The following is a 19471-nucleotide window of genomic DNA, read 5'->3' as shown; positions in this document are numbered from 1 at the left end:
TGATTCATTACATCTACCTGACAAACAGATGATCTATGAGAACATTAGATCATATTACACGTGTTCGAGCTCTGCAGAACCGAGGCTAAAACCCTCAGAGCGAGTGTGATAAGAAACCGAATGTTACGCTCAGAGTGTGAAGCACTGAAGCTTTTGTGGACAGATAATCTGCTCAACATCATAATAATTCCGCTCAGGTCCTCCCTGGTAAACACATGCATCTGTCAAAACGAAAAACACCCGCAGATTTCTGGAAACAAGTCGAATTTGCTTGATGTTGCTGCACTAATGGAATTTTTGACCCGGCACCTCGTACCCACGTCGTGGTGGGAGTATTAGTTTCGTTCCCGAGGCTGTCAAAATTGTTAATGAACGTTAAACGCGAGGCCTGGCGGTTCACTCCCAGTTCAGAGCGGATCGTCTTTGTCGCTCTTGGCTCTCCGCCAGCCGCCGCCCTCCTCCAGGAGCCGTTTTCACTGCGGCGTTTCGGAGCGGGGTGTTTATTTTCTCAGCGTAAGAGCAGGCAGGGCTGTGGAAGGGCATCGGGTATATTTATTGTGTTCCGCCCAGCTGAGTCCGAGCTCCTGAAGCCACGGTTCACGCCTGAAGCGATGGGTGTGAAGGGAACAGGAAGCACTGAGACATGACTGGGATGTGCTAGTATCCTCTGGCCGTGAAAATACGAGCTGAGTCTGCGGTGCTAAAAGCTGGAGGATCTGAACTGCTTCCTATTGATTCGTTCTTTGTGGCTGGAGAGTCACGCGAGTGGAAGAGAAGCAGCAGTGTGTGGGCGAGGTCCACATTGAACCCACACGCTCACAGTTGTGCTACAAACACACACACACACACACAATAAAGTACTGTATATATTGACTGGTATTTTTAAACCACTATAACTAGGGCCCTACTAGGAACCTCGTTTTTCAATAATCACAAATTTCATGGATTTTTAAAGAAAAGAGCCACATTTCACAGCAGTCATTAAATTACTCTCATAATTGAATGATAGAATAAATAGAAGCTACAATACACAGTACGGCTACCTTAATAGTTGAATGTAAACCAGCGACGGTATCAAATGAAAATTCTCGTCCGTGCTTTGCCCCCCTCCCTGCGTCCACAAAGTTGGTTGTTAGTTTTCTAAACTCAGTTACCCGAGTCGTGTTTTTTGCTTCTTTAGACTTCGACATCTTGGACATTTTGACTAAATGATTACTAACTAAACGTTAACACTTAGACACTTAAACGCTACACTATGCTATACACCAGTGGTGTCCAAACTTTTTTCTAGGAGGGCCAGATTTGATAATGTGAAAGTGCTCGAGGGCCAACAGTCCCTGATGACATTATTTTAAACCAGGGGTCACCAACCTTTCGAGAACGAGAGCTACTTCAAGGGTATTTAATAATATGAAGGGCTACTATTCAAACTTTCTGAATAACATAAAGTTGCACGATTCACCTTCAATTATACAGTATTATTATTATTATGAATATTCATATATATTAAGAGACTGTCTGATCATATGTTAATGTTAATGATTCCTCAGAAAAATGATTAACAGTAATTTACCATGGTAGGAAACACAGATATATTTCAACACGTAACATTATTTATCTCTATTAATCCAAATCTGATTTAATCTTTGAAAGTCAGAGCTATCACATCTCTGATATTTTGTAAATATTATTGCTGACAGTTTTGTACATCTGTAGTATTTTGATCAAAATCACACCTTTTTTTTTTTTTTTGAAGCAGTACAAATAAAAACAAAGGGTTTATTAAGGTTGAGGTCAGTGACTCTGGACTCTAGTGTGCAGACGGGAGTTCCTCCACTCCTCCACAACAAACTCCTCAAACCGTGTCTACATGGATCTCGCTCTGTGCAAAGTGTGTACAGTGGTGATGGACTGGAAAGAGCCTTCCCCAAACTGTTGCAACAAAGTTGAAAGCACATTTTTTATTATTAAATAATATTGTTTTTTTGCCAGTTAGCAATGGTTGTGGCTGAAACACTTGAATTGAATGATTAGAAGAGGTGTCTACATACTTCTGGCCTTATCTTGAATTCTTTTAGTTTGCTGGCAAAGGTGTGAAAAAGGTTCCATCATTAAAGCGCAGACTGAGAATGCGACGCTCAAATGCACAACTTGGGTTGCCAGATTTAAGTTGTGGATAAAAATGCAGGGAATGAGGAGTCTGATGCACAAGTTGCCCGTTGATCCAAGGTATCCTAAACATCTGGCAACCCATCTTAAAGCCATGAATGACGTTTTCTAATTATGCATTCTCTCATATTTCACTGCCAATTCCCCTGTTGTAATTCTCCTGGCGTCTTATAGAAAAAACATGCCATGTATAAACATAGCCAAACCTGACCACTAGTGTAGGTGCCTCGACCAGCCAGCAGAGGGTGCAACTGTACAGTGACAATGAAGCCCAGTTGACTTTCCTCCCTCAGGCACAGTCAGCCGTGCCCAAGGTTGATAGCACAGCATGACATCCTAACCAGAGAGCTTAAGATCTCTCTAGGGGGCAAAAATCCACTTTAAATTCTTGCTCCCTCCCTCTCTTTCTACCCCCCGCTCATCTGTATTCAACCCGCACTGTATCTGCACTAGCACTTTTTTCCAGGTCATACCAGTTCCCACAGAATCATCATTATTCCACACGTGTGTGTGTGTATGTGTGTGTGTGTGTGTGTGTGTGTGCGTTGGCTGCAGCATTAATGATTTAGCGTGTGTAATCTGTGTGTGGCCTTCATGTGAGACCTTCACCAATCCTTACGGTCCACAGGAAAGCAGAGTCTACGAGCACTTCCTGTGTCCATCGGCACATCCTCTTTATAACCCTGACTCATACATACACACACACACACACACACACACAATGGTCATGGAGGATGTAGGGTTCATCAGCGGACACCTACTTTTCATTAGTTTCTAACATCACAGTAATGTGGTGGTGGGTAATATTGGCCACACTGAGTGAATATAAATCATTAAATAAACATAAAATACAAAACTACATCTTTATTAAGGAACAAAGTTATCCAACAGCTTATTTACACCCATATGAAGTAACTGTCCATGAACATCTTGATTAGTTGCACCAGCTAAAGCAGCAGTGACTGTAAACATCAGAGAAGCGCTGATGTTTCTCCTGGTGGTTTGTCTTGCTACCCTGGGCGGCTCGGTGGGTAGCACTGTCGCCTCACAGCAAGAAGGTCCTAAGTTTGATTACCAGGTGGAGCAATCTGGATCCTTTCTGTGTGGAGTTTGCATGTTCTCCCCGTGTCTGTGTGGGTTTCCTCCGGGAGCTCCGGTTTCCTCCCACAGTCCAAAGACGAGCAAGTGAGGTGAATTGGAGATACTAAATGGTCCATGACAAAATGTGTTTGATATTAAACTTGAACTAATGAATCTTGTGTATTGAGTAACTACCGTTCCTGTCATGAATGTAACCAGTGTGTAAAACATGATGTTAAAATCCTAATAAATAAATAAATGTTGCTACCCTTTCATGAATCCTGTTTTTACCTATCTTTTGTATTATGGACACACTGAGGAGAGATTTATGTAGTTCTATTATGTAGATGTTTGTCTGGGATTCTTGTTTATCTTTAAGTTAGATTTGTGTGAAATCATGTTTAATGATGTGGAGTCATTTAGGCCAAAAAACAGTTGCAGTAAAATAGGCAAATTTACATTTTCTGGACGCTTTTATCCAAAGCGACTTACAGTACTGTGACAGTATACAGTCCAAGCACTTGACGGTTAGGGGCCTTGCTCAAGAGCCCAACAGTGGCAACCTGGCCGTGGTGGGGTTTGAACCAGCGACCTTTTGCTTACAAGTTTAGTACCTAAACCGCTAGGCTACAATCTGCCCTCATTCTACTCTGTTTATGGCATGTAGCAAACATTTTTATCCAAAGCAACTTACAATATTGACCAAGTACCATTTAAACAATTAAGGAGGATTAAGGGCCTTGCTCAAGGGTCCAACTGTGGCAGTTTGGTGGTGGTGGTGCCAACTAAACAGAATAAAATAGTCTGCATAGATGCCCAGGGATATTCCGCTAGCACACCAGCGCCGAGATTCTGAACTACTCGGTTCTAAACTCTGGGCTGGGCACCATCTAGCGGGCATAATTAGCCCGTGTCTGCTAGGGCGGGATGACCGGACTATGTGTGGGTGGGATCTTCTAACGCTGTGTAAGGACCCTGATTAGCAGATAGAGGCACATGTGCAGAATGGATCCCACCTGGATTGCAATCAGGGATCCCCAACAGATTAATGACACTAAATCGGGAGAAAAATGGGGAGAAAATGCATCAATAAATAGAAAATAAGTCTGCATCTGCATCACACCACCCCTTTAGAGATTATTTTCCTTTAAACCACAATCATGCATATTTTGTTTCTGACTTTTTAAGGTTGTACAGTTAATCTTTTCTGATTGACTAGAAAATGTGCATTACTTGGGTGTTACTGAGAAATCATAATAAATGGGTAATCTATATTCAGTTTAATGTTAGGTTCTACATGAGACAATGTCTAACAAAACCATTTGCCTTGTCACATTCTTTTATTTAATTTTGTTCATTGTTTAACTGTGCTTTAATTTGTTTCTCTAACTTATATAAATGTTAAGATTTTTAGATTTTTTAGTGTAAACAGCACTAACTTTAACATCACATTTTCCTGATGTTGGGCCTCATCTGTATGATTTTCTGTGTGATTAGTATTCCAGCTGCCTGTTCTGTATCAGCACATTAAATGAGTTTTGATGAATGAATCTTCACAGGTCTCGTCGAGGACAGCGGGACAGGGTGGCTCTGTGTCAGGACTGGATTGATCTAGACCTTGACCATGCATTGAACCCAGTTGAAAGCATGGACACTCTGACTGAACTGGTGGACGGCAAGCAAAAGGTTTGAATTATAATACGATCATTTATATTATAATAATGATTGGAATGATTTCCTTCTGTAACTAAATGATCCAAACACACTTTTACTTTATTCTGATTTTCATAAAATATGACGCAACCTGCTTAGTCAAAAATATACAAACAGCACATGTGGTAGTATATTTGGCTTCTGACACAGTTCCGGTTGGATTTCTGACCACTTGGCAGAAATGGTAAAGTTGAACCAAATGTTGGCTTTTTTGGCACAGACTTGACTTTTCCACAAATTTCTGATAGGAATTTGGAAGGGCCATTTCAGTAGCTTCATTTAAGCCTGATGTAGCTTTTCCACATCCAGTACCGTGGTTGAAAACTTGTTCACCCTCAGTGTAATGCTATCAGACATGAACCCTTAATATATTATTGCTATTTAATGATGTGATAGATAGATAGATAGATAGATAGATAGATAGATAGATAGATAGATAGATAGATAGATAGATAGATAGATAGATAGATAGATAGATAGATAGACAGACAGACAGACAGACAGATAGATAAATAGACAGACAAACAGATAAACAGACATACAGATAGAAAGACAGACAGAGAGACAGACAGATAGATAGATAGATAGATAGATAGATAGATAGATAGACAGACAGACAGACAGACAGACAAACAGACAGACAGACAGATAAACAGACACACAGATAGAAAGACAGACAGATAGATAGATAGATGGATAGATAGATAGATAGATAGATAGATAGATAGATAGATAGATAGATAGATAGATAGATAGATAGATAGATAGATAGATAGACATACAGATAGAAAGACAAACAGAGAGACAGATAGACAGACAGATAGATAGATAGATAGATAGATAGATAGATAGATAGATAGATAGATAGATAGATAGATAGATAGATAGATAGATAGACAGACAGACAGACAGACAGGTAGGTAGGTAGACAGACAGACAGACAGACAAATAGATAGGTAGGTAGACAGACAGACAGATAGATACTTTATTGATCTCGGAGGAAAGAAAAACTCTGTCAGTGTTTGTCAGTCAGGAGTGGAATTGGTGGTGAATGTTGCTGTTTCCACATTAGATATGTTTAAACTTCCTCTTCCTTCTTCCTTTCCACACTTCCTGTAGGCTCGGGGAATAAACAGTCGTGCATGCTCTGACCTGTCACTTCCTGTTTTCTGTCACACCGGTGAGGTTCTCACTCTGTTTAGGATAGATAGAATAGATGGGAACACTGTTGATGCCAGGTCTGAGAAAAGGACGTAACGGCAGGTCTGACGTGTTTTGTGTGGTTTTTTGCAGACAGTGGGTCGTGTGGTCATTCGCAGTGCCAACGTGTCGGCCATGTACAAATGTTCAGCAGAGAACAAGGTGGGGAAGGATGAACGACTCATCTACTTCTACGTGACCAGTGAGTGATGCTGACGAAGCAGTTCAGCATTAATTAAATATGATCAGTTACATCCTGGTCAAGGGTGGCAGGGTGATGATGCTCGAACACAGCAGGGTAATTTTGCCAAATCGGTGCCATTTCCGTCCCCAGGACATTATACACTGATCAGCCATAACATTAAAACCACCTCCCTGTTTCTACACTCACTGTCCATTTTATCAGCTCCACTTACCATATAGAAGTATGTATAATTCTACAATTACTAACTGTAGTCCATCGGTTTGAGTATATACTCAGTAGACTGAGTATAGTCCACCAACCAAAGATATCCAGCCAACAGCGCCCCGTGTGCAGCGTCCTGTGACCAATGATGAAGGTCTAGAAGATGACCGACTCAAACAGCAGCAATAGATGAGCGATTGTCTCTGACTTTACATCTACAAGGTGGACCAACTAGGTAGGAGTGTCTAATAGAGTGGACAGTGAGTGGACACGGTATTTAAAAACTCCAGCAGCGCTGCTGTGTCCGATCCACTCATACCAGCACAATACACACTAACACACCACCACCATGTCAGTGTCACTGCAGTGCTGAGAATGATCCACCACCCAAATAATACCTGCTCTGTGGGGGTCCTGTGGGGGTCCTGACCATTGAAGAACAGGGTGAAAGCAGGCTTTAAAAAGTTTTCTAGAGAAACAGATGGACTACAGTCAGTAATTGTAGAACTACAAGTGCTTCTATATGGTAAGCGGAGCTGATAAAATTGACAGTGAGTGTAGAAACAAGGAGGTGGTTTTAATGTTATGGCTGATCGGTGAATATAGATGTATGCATGCCTAAAAAAATCTTCAATATAAAGAATAAAGACTAGAACTATATTTCTGAAAAAGATAATAGACAATGGGTGAAAACAGCAGTAAGGTAGCAGTAGGGTATCGCACATGCCCTGAATAGACAATTATTTAAAGAGAAAATAATTGATCATTTTTTCCCTGTTTCTTCCGTTCAGACATTCCAGAAGGGTTTGGGATCGAGATGGAGCCCTCAGAGGAGCCGCTGGAGCTGGATCCTGTACGTCTGAAGTGCAGCGCTGATAACTACACCTACGAGAACCTGCGCTGGTACCGCCTGGACCCACAGGCCGTACCGCCGGAGGACTGTAAGAGCCTACACCAGTACGCTGAGGTGCTGGGCGGTGATCTGTCCTTCCACAACTCCACCAACAACTGGGTGCTGGAGCTGAGCATTCCCAGCATACAGCTGCAGGAGGAGGGGAACTACGTGTGTGAGGTGCAGAACCGGCGCAGTGGAGAGAGGCACTGTCACCGAAAATACGTCTCTGTCAAGGGTGAGAGGTTCTTTAAGAGGGTAAAATAACTTTAAATAGATAATAATTAAGATAGATAGATAGATAGATAGATAGATAGATAGATAGATAGATAGACAGACAGACAGACAGACAGACAGACAGACAGACAGACAGACAGACGGATAGATGGATAGACAGACAGACAGACAGACAGACAGATGATAGATAGATAGATCGATAGACAGAGAGACATATAGACAGAAAGACATATAGACAGAAAGACAGATAGATAGATAGATAGATAGATAGATAGACAGACAGACAGATAGATAGTTAGACAGACAGACAGATATATTTTTATATATTGCTTGTTCACTTTTATGTCTTAACAAATCTATCATGAGATCTAAATGTAGCTACAGCTGCAGGATCCTACAAATGTCAATATAATATTATAATATTTCCCTCCACTCATGCAGTATATAAATAATAAAAAATCATTTGAATTCTGTGACTGTGTGATCTGATGTTATGTTATACTGTATATGTAATAACATACATGTCTGTGTATCAGTGTAGTCTCAGGTTTCAGCCTCTCAGGCTTTTCTCTGATATATTTCTCCTGTAAATTGAATTTGTAATGTCGTTTTGTCCCGGGGTGTCACAGGGACCAGAGCAGAGCTGGGAAGGTTACGTACACTGTGAATGCAAAATTGATTTGTCGTGACACTTGAGTGGAGACGCTCGACCTTTCCCAATACTCACTATATATTTCTCTGTTTGACACTCCCGCTCTGTTGTTTCTTTCATCTTCCTTCTCTCGCTCGCTTGTCTCCGCAGCCCTGGAGGCTCCGCGGTACAGACACAACCCCAGCAACCAGACGGTCAATGTCAGCGCATCTCTGCAGATGGAGTGTGATGTGGAGGGCACGCCGTTTCCTCAGCTCTCCTGGTTTAAAGACAACCAACCCCTCCATCAAATATCAGGTCAGCCTGAGCCTCCTTATCATGGATGTTACAGAAATTCAGATGGAGATGCAGAGAGATCTTATAAAAGGATATTTCACTTCATTTATGAAAAACTAAATTACAGAAGCTTTCATTTAATTGTATCCTTTTTTAAGTGCTGTTTTATCTTTGTCATCCATATAATTAGAAATGCAAGCAATGTTCAAGCTATTTTAGTCTAATATTATTTTGGAGAACACACTTGAAGGGCAGTTACTACTGCTGGGATCCAGGGATCGAATCCCCCACAGAATTATCGATTAAATATGATTGGCTAGGCCGCTCAGGTGGGGCAGCGGTTAAAAACACACGCTGGAACCAGAGCTGGAATCTCAAATACATCGTATCGAACCTCAGCTCTGCCTGCCGAAAAAAAGGTCAAATGCATTTTAAAAAAACAGTAGTGAGGAATCAGAGGTCCAAACCATATAGTCAAATCACATGGAGCGTTCCACACAACCAAATTAATAAAACATAAAAATCGTTGTGTTTATATTTCTAACCCAGAATATTTACAGAAATCTCACAATTAACTTTTTACTTCATGTATGTGGTCACAGAAATACAACGATTGTGATTAACTCACACCGATCAGCCATAACATTAAAACCACCTCCTTGTTTCTACACTCACTGTCCATTTTATCAGCTCCACTTACCATATAGAAGCACTTTGTAGTTCTACAATTACTGACTGTAGTCCATCTGTTTCTCTGCATGCTTTGTTAGCCCCTTTCACCATTTTCTTCAATGGTCAGGACCCCCACAGGACCACCACAGAGCAGGTATTATTTAGGTGAATTATTTAGAGAATTATCATTTTCAGCACTGCAGTGACACTGACATGGTGGTGGTGTGTTAGTGTGTGTTGTGCTGGTATGAGTGGATCAGACACAGCAGCGCTGCTGGAGTTTTTAAACACCTCACTGTCACTGCTGGACTGAGAATAGTCCACCAACCAAAAATATCCAGCCAACAGCGCCCCGTGGGCAGCGTCCTGTGACCACTGATGAAGGTCTAGAAGATGACCGACTCAAACAGCAGCAATAGATGAGCGATCGTCTCTGACTTTACATCTACAAGGTGGACCAACTAGGTAGGAGTGTCTAATAGAGTGGACAGTGAGTGGACACAGTGTTTTAAAACTCCAGCAGTGCTGCTGTGTCTGATCCACTCATACCAGCACAACACATTAGAGGTCCGGGGAGAGTCCTGACTATTGAGGAACAGCATGAAAGGGGGCTAACAAAGCATGCAGAGAAACAGATGGACTACAGTCAGTAATTGTAGAACTACAAAGTGCTTCTATATGGTAAGTGGAGCTGATAAAATGGACAGTGAGTGTAGAAACAAGGAGGTGGTTTTAATGTTATGGTTGATCAGTGTATATATACTGTATATGATTTAGACCTCAACACTTATAATCATGAGAAAAGTGATAAAAGTAAGTAGAGCACAGCCGCCTTAATAATAAATAAATAAATTCAGCTTGTTCTGCCTGGAGCCTCAATGAAATAAACCATAATAACTGTTATAATAAGTGTAATACAGCCCGGCATCTGAATGCACCTTTAGAAAGTGCTGATAGTCGTTTGAGTCATTTTCTGTCATTTCTCCGCATCTCTTTCAGTCCGTTTAAATTATACACGTCCGCCTCTAAAACATTGCTGTTTTACTTGATGTTAGCCTTTTTATCGTGAGTGCATGGAAGTACACAAACCCGCACACACTGAAAGGGGCACGACGAACCCAATGTAACCCCAATCTTCATTCGGCTGCAGTTAAACAGCGGCTTGTATTTGCGGCGTGATGGACAGGCGTGGTGGGCTACTGAAGCGAGACATTCATTCAATCTTGTGAATGTAAAAAAATGAAAGTGTTCTGTGAATGCTCAAATGTGCCCTGGTAGATTTGAAGTCCACCCAGTCCACCCGGTTCATCCAGTCCACCCAGTCCCTGTGCTAAATGGGAATTTCAGTACAGCTGGTTTAGTGTGTTTGCTTGCTTTTGGATTTTTTTTTGATAGGGTTGTGCAGAGGGATTAAATCTCAGGGGCATTGGCAGGGGGCGAGGGTGCTGCCGGGGCGTCTGGCTGATTCGGATTTACCCTTGATTAATTACACCGCATAGTGGGATCACATGGGTTTTTACAGACTTTCATCCCAGTGGATCTGTGCTGACCTTATGTTTCTTGTTAACTAATTGGGCACATAAACACATGGGCATGGGAGTCGTTAAACGCTGTAGTATTTATAGGTGAAGGGTAAGGCCACTCCAGTCTGTTTCTGCTAGCAATTACAGTTTGTAGGCTGCAGATCAGAAATGAAGGGCGTCTGTGATATTCGGCACTGGAAGAACTGGGATATTAGCTTACAGTGGCTCACAGATGCTCAGTGTAAACCGGGTTATATTCAGTTTATTTGTCATTCATTACATCATGCAGTTTGTCTTTCACCACTGCTTTGTCCTGGTCAGGGTCGCAGTGGGTCTGATTCTTTGGGGGAAAAGGCAAGAAACAACCCAGACAGGTTGCCAGTCCATCACACAGCACACACACACACACACACACACTTACACTTACGGCAATTTAGTAGCTCCAGTTGACCTGACTGTGTGTCCTTAGACCGTGGGAGAAAACCAGAGCACATGATGACAAAGGGAGAACATACAAAGTCAACACAAAAATGACCCTGGCTGCCCAGCTTGGGAATCAAACCCAGGTTCATCTTGATGTGAAGCAAAAGTGCTACCTACTGCACCACCATGGTGCCTCAGTTCAGCCTCATATTTAATATGACACCCAGGTCCTCAGGACCTAAAGCTGCGTATTTGTGACCCGCTGGTCTCCTGATCTGTACACGGTGCACACCTGCCCCCTAGTAGTACCAGTCGGTATTGCATGTAGACTGGCATATTGTTCCTGGACCGAAATCACTGCATTGTACATTGCTCAAATCAGTGCTGAGTATTTATTGCACTTTTATCTTAACGATCAGACTTTTTACCAAAATCTTGCCACTGGCGCTCTGTCCAGGGTGTGTCCATGTTCTCCACTGCACCCCAGAGCCATTGCATTGCTGACCATCCAAGGACATGCTAGTAGGTATCACTGCTGCCTTAAGTTACCCAGAAGTATAAGAAAGGGTGTTTGTGTCTGATTTATTACCACTTTATTCTGATCAGGGTTATGGTGGGTTTGATTCATTGGGTGGAAGGCAGGAAACACCCCGGGCAGGTCACCAGTCCATCACAGGGCACACACACTCACACACACTCACACTAAGGGCAATTATCAGCCTGACTTCATGTCTGTGGACTTGTGGGAGGAAACCCATGCAGACACAGGGAGAACATGCAAACTCCAAACAGAAAGGACCCTGGAAAACGAACCCAGGCCCTTCTTGCTGTAAGGCGACAGCGATACCCACTGTGCCACCCTGCTGCCCTGACCAGGTTTGAGTGATTTCTAAATGTAAAGGATTCCCCAAGTTCACTGACTAAAAGCTTTGTGGATGTGTGCAGGGATCCTTCTGCAGGACTCTAACCGGACCCTCAGCATCCAGCGTGTCCGTGAGGAGGACGCCGGGCTGTACACATGCACCGCCTGCAACCAGAGAGGCTGCGTCCACTCCTCAGCTACAGTCTCTGTGATTGGTGAGAGACTCTATAATGCTACTAGGAGGCTCAGCAGCACACTGATTACACTAGTCTTACTCTAGTCTAGTCTCACAGGGCCGACCCTGATCTACAAAGAGAAAAGCGTTAGCAAAGGTTTGTTATAAGGTGTAAAAATAAGCACATGTGTGTGTGTGTGTGTGTGCTTTTTTAACCACATATCCCACTTATTTAACCTGTGGAGGAGTCCAGTTCCCTAACTGAGAAAATTGTTACGGCATACACACACTAAAACTAGCAATTATTTACACACCTCCCTGTATTTTAAGTACTGTCATATACAAGGTTACATAATCAATAGTGTAATTATTAAATTACTGTAAATTACTAGATAATTAAAGACATTTCCTAGCTTGACACACACACACACACACACACACACACACATGTGCCAGATGGGCTTCAGTGGGCCAAGCATGAAGATAAAACAGACAGTATACACCGATCAGCCACAACATACACACACTGTCCATTTTATCAGCTCCACTTACCATATAGAAGCACTTTGTAGTTCTACAATTACTGACTGTTGTCCATCTGTTCTCTACATGCTTTTTTTAGCCTGCTTTCACCCTGTTCTTCAATGGTCAGGACCCCCACAGGACCACTACAGAGCATGTATTATTTGGGTGGTGGATGATTCTCAGCACTGCAGTGACACTGACATGGTGGTGGTGTGTTAGTGTGTGTTGTGCTGGTATGAGTGGATCAGACACAGCAGCGCTGCTGGAGTTTTTAAATACCGTGTCCACTCACTGTCCACTCTATTAGACACTCCTACCTAGTTGGTCCACCGTGTAGATGTAAAGTCAGAGACAATCGCTCATCTATTACTGCTGTTTGAGTCGGTCATCTTCTAGACTTTCATCAGTGATCACAGGATGCTGCCCACGGGGTGCTGTTGGCTGGATATAGTAGAGGTCCTGGGAGAGTCATGACCATTGAAGAACAGCATGAAAGGGGGCTAACAAAGCATGCAGAGAAACAGATGGACTACAGTCAGTAATTGTAGAACTACAAAGTGCTTCTATATGGTAAGTGGAGCTGATAAAATGGACGGTGAGTGTAGAAACAAGGAGGTGGTTTTAATGTTATGGCTGATCTGTGTATATATCATGATTTTTCTGATGCTGCTTCTGTGTTTATAGAAGTGAACCATGAAATATAAGAGAATGGACATTCTGTACTGTAAAGATGACATGAAATGAACTCACGTCACAAAGTCACACGTCTTTCTCTCTGCCAGGCTCTGACAGCAGCCCAAACGTGGAAATCGTGATCCTCATCGGCACTGGCGTCATCGCCATCTTCTTCTGGCTTCTCCTGCTTCTAATCTTCTGCAACGTCAAGCGGGTCAGTTCAGAATTCAATTAAAGAATGATCACTTTATTTCGCTTCTCGGCTTTACCAGTTACTTCGCTGCATGTCCTGGACTGAACTGAACTCAGAGAGTTTCTCACAGTTCTTAAGTCAAGTCAGATTTATTTGTATCAAAGCAACTTTACAGAATCCAGGAAAAACCCCTGCTGAGCAGCCAAGGGTGACAGTGGCGAGGAAAAACGCCCTTAAAATTAGGAGGAGAGAAACCAGACTCAGCAGAGATCTCCATCCTCCTTGGGTGGCCTGGAGAAGAATTTAAATGAATTATACTTACACAAATCATACATGCACAAAAAATGTATTTAAAATAAAAGTTATTATTAGTGAGGAGAATAAAGCATCTCCAAGTGTTGCGTCTCCTCCTAGAGTCAGAAGTGCTTTTTATTAATGACTGCATCCTCCTGAGGAATATTCTCCCTCAATTTATATTATTTAACGTAATATGGCCTCTGGCAATTTTCAGAGTTTTTGTCTTTAGACTTTGATGGTCATTAGTAGTTTCAGACAGATGTGTTTAGACCTGTTCCAGTATGATACCAGTCTTGCGGGAAAACACCTAAAAAGAGATCCATTTATAACTTGGATTATATCACATTCACATTCATAATATATGAGCATATATAACCTGGTAACCAGCTAAGTTCTAGATCAAATAAGATCACCTTTTATTATGCCACAGGGGGATTTTGTAACGTTACAGCAGCCTCAAGAATACAGAGATATACAATGTTTATACTGTAAAGCTATGGGCTAGGACAAGACAAGAGGGGCGGACACACACACACATACACACACACAGAGACGTTTTAACAAAATGTTTAATAATAACAAAGGACAAGACAAAATTATACAGGACAGGAGAGAACAAGACATACAAACACACGACCTATGCTAAAGCTAACTGCTAAGCTAAATGCTAAATCGAAACATACAAGAACAAAGCTGAACAAAGTACGCTTTTAAGTGGCTTCAACGGTACCTCATCCACTGAGCTTTCACTGTCACAGCCCCCACAGTCGAATTCCTTCATCATTTAATCTGAATATTTTTTCTAAATGAAGGCAGCCAGAGTACACGGGGGGTCCATAATGGTTTAGGAAGCATCTGTTGGAAATCATTAGATCTAATAAAGGTTTTGCATGGTTGTATTCTAGCCAACAGATATTAATAAGGCAGTTTTACAGAACCAGGTGCACCAATATGCCAGAATGGTTGTTTTTACCAACATACTCTTAAAATGATTCAACAATGGTTTGATGAAAACCAGGATGAAGTCAAACGCTTCCTGGTTGCTTGAATGAAACATTAAAATGTTATAAAACATTCTGGAGCAGATCACCACAAAGTTTAGGACTTGATTGATGATAATTTGTTGTGTGAGAATTCTGCAGGTAAATGGGGACTTTTTTCTTTAATTTTGTCCATCTAATGTATTTAAGGTAAACGTTGCAATTTGGAACCGGTTCACATGTACCAGAATCGATCATGGCTCCTGAATGAACCTCAGACTTCTGTTTACAGAGTATTGACATTATCTGTGTGTGTGTTCTAGGTGAACCCAGCCGACATCAAGACCAGCTATCTGTCCATCATCATGGACCCGGACGAGGTTCCTCTGGACGAGCAGTGTGAATATCTGCCCTATGATTCCAGCCAGTGGGAAATCTCACGTGAACGTCTCAGACTTGGTATCTACCTACCTTACTTTAAATGCAGATTTCATTCCCAACCCGATTTCCAAACTTATAGGCTATTAGCTAATTATTCATTCACTATAAGGCCAAAAGTATGTGAACACCTGACTGATTGCAGAATCATGCCTACCTACTATGCCATTATGGCCAACACTGAGCATGGAGGGCATAGGATCGTAAGTGGTGTTTCCTGTAATCATGCAGATTATGTGTCTTATCAGCATTTGCTGCAGCTGGGAGAGTCTTTTATATACCAGCTTCTTTGGCCTCTTTGCTCCTGGCTCATTGTAATTGTGCTGCACACTTTCCGAGGTAAATACTTTAATTGGGGCATTCTTTAATATTCTTCCCAAAGAACTTTGTATGCTGGAAATCAGGGCACTATAGTGGCCAGTAAAGATCCTTTATGGACTTCTTTATGGACCTCGCTTTGGGCAGAGGGGTACAGTCAAGCTGGTAGAAGAAAGGGCCTTCCCTAAACTGTTGCTTTCAAGTCGGATGTGTGTAATTTACTATTTGTAAATGGTTTTATTCAGCTGTTAGAAATGGCTGTGACTGAAACACTTGAACTCAATAATTAAAAGGGCTGTCCACATACTTTTATCCAAATAATTCGTACACTGTATGGGCAAAAGTATTGGGACACCTGTTCTAATTATTGAGTTGAATAAATTATTGAGTTTCAGCTTTAGAAGTTGCTAACAGGTGTGATAAATCAATTAAATAAAGAACATTATACACTTCCAACTTTGCACCAACAGTTTAGGGAAGGCCCCAGCATTACTGTGCCCCTGTGCATGAAGAAAAGCCTTGGCCTCAGCCCCACTGAATATCAACTAAGGCTTTCTTGACCAACATCAGTGCCCAGTCATATAAATGCTCTTTTGACTGAACGGGCACAAATTCTCACAGGCATACAAAGCCTTGTGAGAAGCCTTCTCAGAAGAGCGACTGTTGTTCTAGCTGAAAAGATCACATAGCGGTCAGTCACACTATTTTAATGCCATTTGTTTTTGAAATGGGACGTCCAACAAGCTCATGGTCAGGTGTAGCCTAGTGACAGGCAAGCCGTATAGTGGTAAAGGTTCTGGACTAGTAATCAAAATGTTGCTGGTTCAAGCCCCACCACTGCCAGGTTGCTGCCGTAAACCCTCAATTGCTCAGACTGTATACTGTCGCAGTACTGTAAGTCGCTTTGGATAACAGTGTTGGATAAATGCCGAAAATGTAAATGTGTCCAAATACTTTTGGTCTTATACTGTGCAGCACATTGTGGTCCAGCAGTATTGAATTGTACAGATACATTTCTAATCCCAGTATCAATTATTTATTAAAGCACTAATGTTATTTTCTTCATGTTCACCAGGGAAGGTTCTGGGTCACGGTGCTTTCGGGAAGGTGATTGAAGCCTCCATTTACAGCAGTGATAAGAAGAGCAGTTTTGGCACCGTGGCTGTCAAAATGCTAAAAGGTTAGACCTTCACAAAGCATCACAGGGCACTCGTCCAGGCCAGTGTTACAGAAACTCAGGTTTGCTTAGCTTTTAGTCTGTAGTGCTATGGTACAATCTAGTCATGTCCAATTCCCCCCTGTTGGAATCATGACTGTGATAGACAAGGAATGCTGACACCCTCAGAGCATGCATAGTCACTGGCCACATCTTTTCACCTGCTCAGAGAGTTTGGAGACATGTTAAACCCTTCAGAGCAGGGGTGCCCACACTTTCATGGCTTAAGATCTACTATTTTAGTCAACAGGTCATCACAATCTACTTTTTAAGGGTGGCTTCATCATTTTTCAAAAAAGCTTCGAAGCTTTTTTTAATGTGCTGAATGGTGTCGGTCAGGTTTATCTAGTCTGGACAGTAGCTGCTGATGTCAATTCTCAAGCAGCTTCTTAGTGTTCATCAGTAAGGGTGGACTGATATTTTGACTTCATTATTTTCATGTGGGAAATGGCTGATTCACACAAGTAGGTTGGTCCAAAAATGCTGTAAATTTGTGGCACATTTCTTTATGTTTGGATATTTTTCCTCAGACAACAAGATCCAAAAGTGTCCAGTAGAGGCGCTTGACTTCATATAAATGTCAGATTGTAGGGTTATAATCTCTGTATGTAACATGAGATCTGAATATTCTCCATCAGCTTTTTCCACGTATGAATGAAACTGCGTATTTGCAGCGGTCTTGTTGAATTGAATCTTTTTGGTTTCCTTGTGTTTGTTTGCACACTTATCTTCACAAACAGTGTAGATTACAAAAGAAAAAATGGTGCAAACTGGCTACTGATGAATGAAAACTTTTTAGATTAACGGTGCATTAGGCAGGCTGAGGTTTAGCGATGGTAACAAACCACAAATTAAAGAAACAGCGGCCACATTTCATGTCAATCACTTTGACCTGTTTGAATGAGATGCGATCTACCAGCGTGCACTACGATCGACGTATTGGGCTCTAGATCATCCACTGCTAGTGCAGACGCCTCAACCAGACAGCAGAGGTCGCTATTGTACTGCAGCAATGAATTTTCAACCTTTTCCCCCGTACAGGCACAGCCAAACACAAAAGAACTTAATTAAAACAGCTTGTGTCAAAAACGTGTCATATTGTGAACGTATGTGTATTACAGAGGGAGCAACAGCAAGTGAACATAAAGCCCTGATGTCCGAGCTGAAGATCCTCATTCACATCGGGAACCATTTGAACGTCGTGAATCTTCTGGGCGCCTGCACCAAACCCAACGGTACGTATCAGTGCATCTGCTCTACCGCCAACTAGGAGTCAATCTGCTCACTCAGTCAATCTTTATGTTTAATATTGAATATTTTCCTGTTCTGTTGCAGGTCCTCTCATGGTCGTGGTAGAGTACTGCAAATACGGAAACTTATCCAACTACCTGCGGGCAAAGAGGGAATTCTTCCTGCCGTACAGAGTAAGAGTTACAGCGTCATCCCTGCACCACCAAAATCCATCAAATGTTTTATATAAAGGCACATAAACACCTGAACTAGAATATTTTTAACTTTTCAATTCACATTATAAATATTAAAGCACCAAAATCATAAATTATCATTAATCTTTATATATATTTTTTCTTGCTTCTACTTCAGGCTGTTCCCCTCAAAATCAAAATATTTATAAGATTACATTTTATTGATCACCAAAGGGAAATCAGAGCGTTCCGGCAGCTTAAATACACATAACATTTACATATTCTGCATTTAGCAGACGCCTTTATCCAAGGTGACCTACAGTTCTGACAGTACACAGTGTAAGCAATTGAGGGTTAAGGGCCTTGCTCAAGGGACCAACAGCAGCAACCTGGAAGTGGTGGGGCTTGAACCAGTGACCTTTTGATTACTAGTCCAGTATCTTAACCGCTAGGCTACAACTGCCCAACAACATCATATTTACATCACATTTATATTTACAGCATTTTGCAGACGCTTTTATCCAAAACGACTTACAGCACTGTGACAGTATACAGTCTAAGCAATTGAAGGTTAAGGGCCTTGCTCAAGGGCCCAACAGTGGCAACCTGGCAGTGGTGGGGCTCGAACCTGCGACCTTTCCATTACTAGCGATGTGATTTGTCATGGGCAGCCAAGACTCATCGATGCACGTGTGGAGCGAAGGCTGGCCCGTGTGGTCGATCCAACAGACGAGTTAATGCTGGTTCTGATATAAAGGTGTTAGAATACACAGTGCAGCACAGTTTGTTTCGTATGGGGCAGCAAAAGGGGGACCAACACAATATTAGGAAGGTGGTCATAATGTTATGCCTGATCTGTGTACTTTTACACACTTAAGAAATATTTTTTTAAGAAAACCCTCTTTAAAACAGGAGAGATGTCTAGCTGTCGGTTATGGTTTGGATGTCTGTATGCAGAAGTATCTCATGACTCTTTCTCATCCTTTGCAGGATCGTTCCCCTAAAACCAGGAGTCAGGTGAGGAAGATGATGGAGGCCGGGCAGGTGGAGCAGAGGAGTGAAAAAAGCCAACTCCGTTGTAAAATCAGCTTGACGGGCGGCACCCCAGCAGAGAAGAGTGAGTTT

At 42.0% G+C, this 19471-nt stretch overlaps 1 protein-coding gene across 1 annotated transcript in view; it reads left to right on the top strand.

Moving 5' to 3' along the window:
• flt4 (fms related receptor tyrosine kinase 4) overlaps positions 1-19471 on the top strand; it is a 68597-nt gene that overhangs the window by 38056 nt on the left and 11070 nt on the right. Inside the window, exons 11-21 of the mRNA XM_062999671.1 lie at positions 4809-4935; positions 6256-6364; positions 7360-7698; positions 8500-8646; positions 12189-12320; positions 13588-13694; positions 15274-15409; positions 16782-16886; positions 18044-18157; positions 18258-18346; positions 19337-19463. Of these exons, the coding sequence (XP_062855741.1) occupies positions 4809-4935; positions 6256-6364; positions 7360-7698; positions 8500-8646; positions 12189-12320; positions 13588-13694; positions 15274-15409; positions 16782-16886; positions 18044-18157; positions 18258-18346; positions 19337-19463 (1532 nt within the window). The remainder of the gene's footprint in view (positions 1-4808; positions 4936-6255; positions 6365-7359; positions 7699-8499; positions 8647-12188; positions 12321-13587; positions 13695-15273; positions 15410-16781; positions 16887-18043; positions 18158-18257; positions 18347-19336; positions 19464-19471) is intronic.

Source organism: Trichomycterus rosablanca, chromosome 8, assembly GCF_030014385.1.
Source record: "Trichomycterus rosablanca isolate fTriRos1 chromosome 8, fTriRos1.hap1, whole genome shotgun sequence".
NCBI classification, from domain to species: domain Eukaryota; kingdom Metazoa; phylum Chordata; class Actinopteri; order Siluriformes; family Trichomycteridae; genus Trichomycterus; species Trichomycterus rosablanca.
This window is presented reverse-complemented; position numbering and strand designations above follow the sequence as displayed.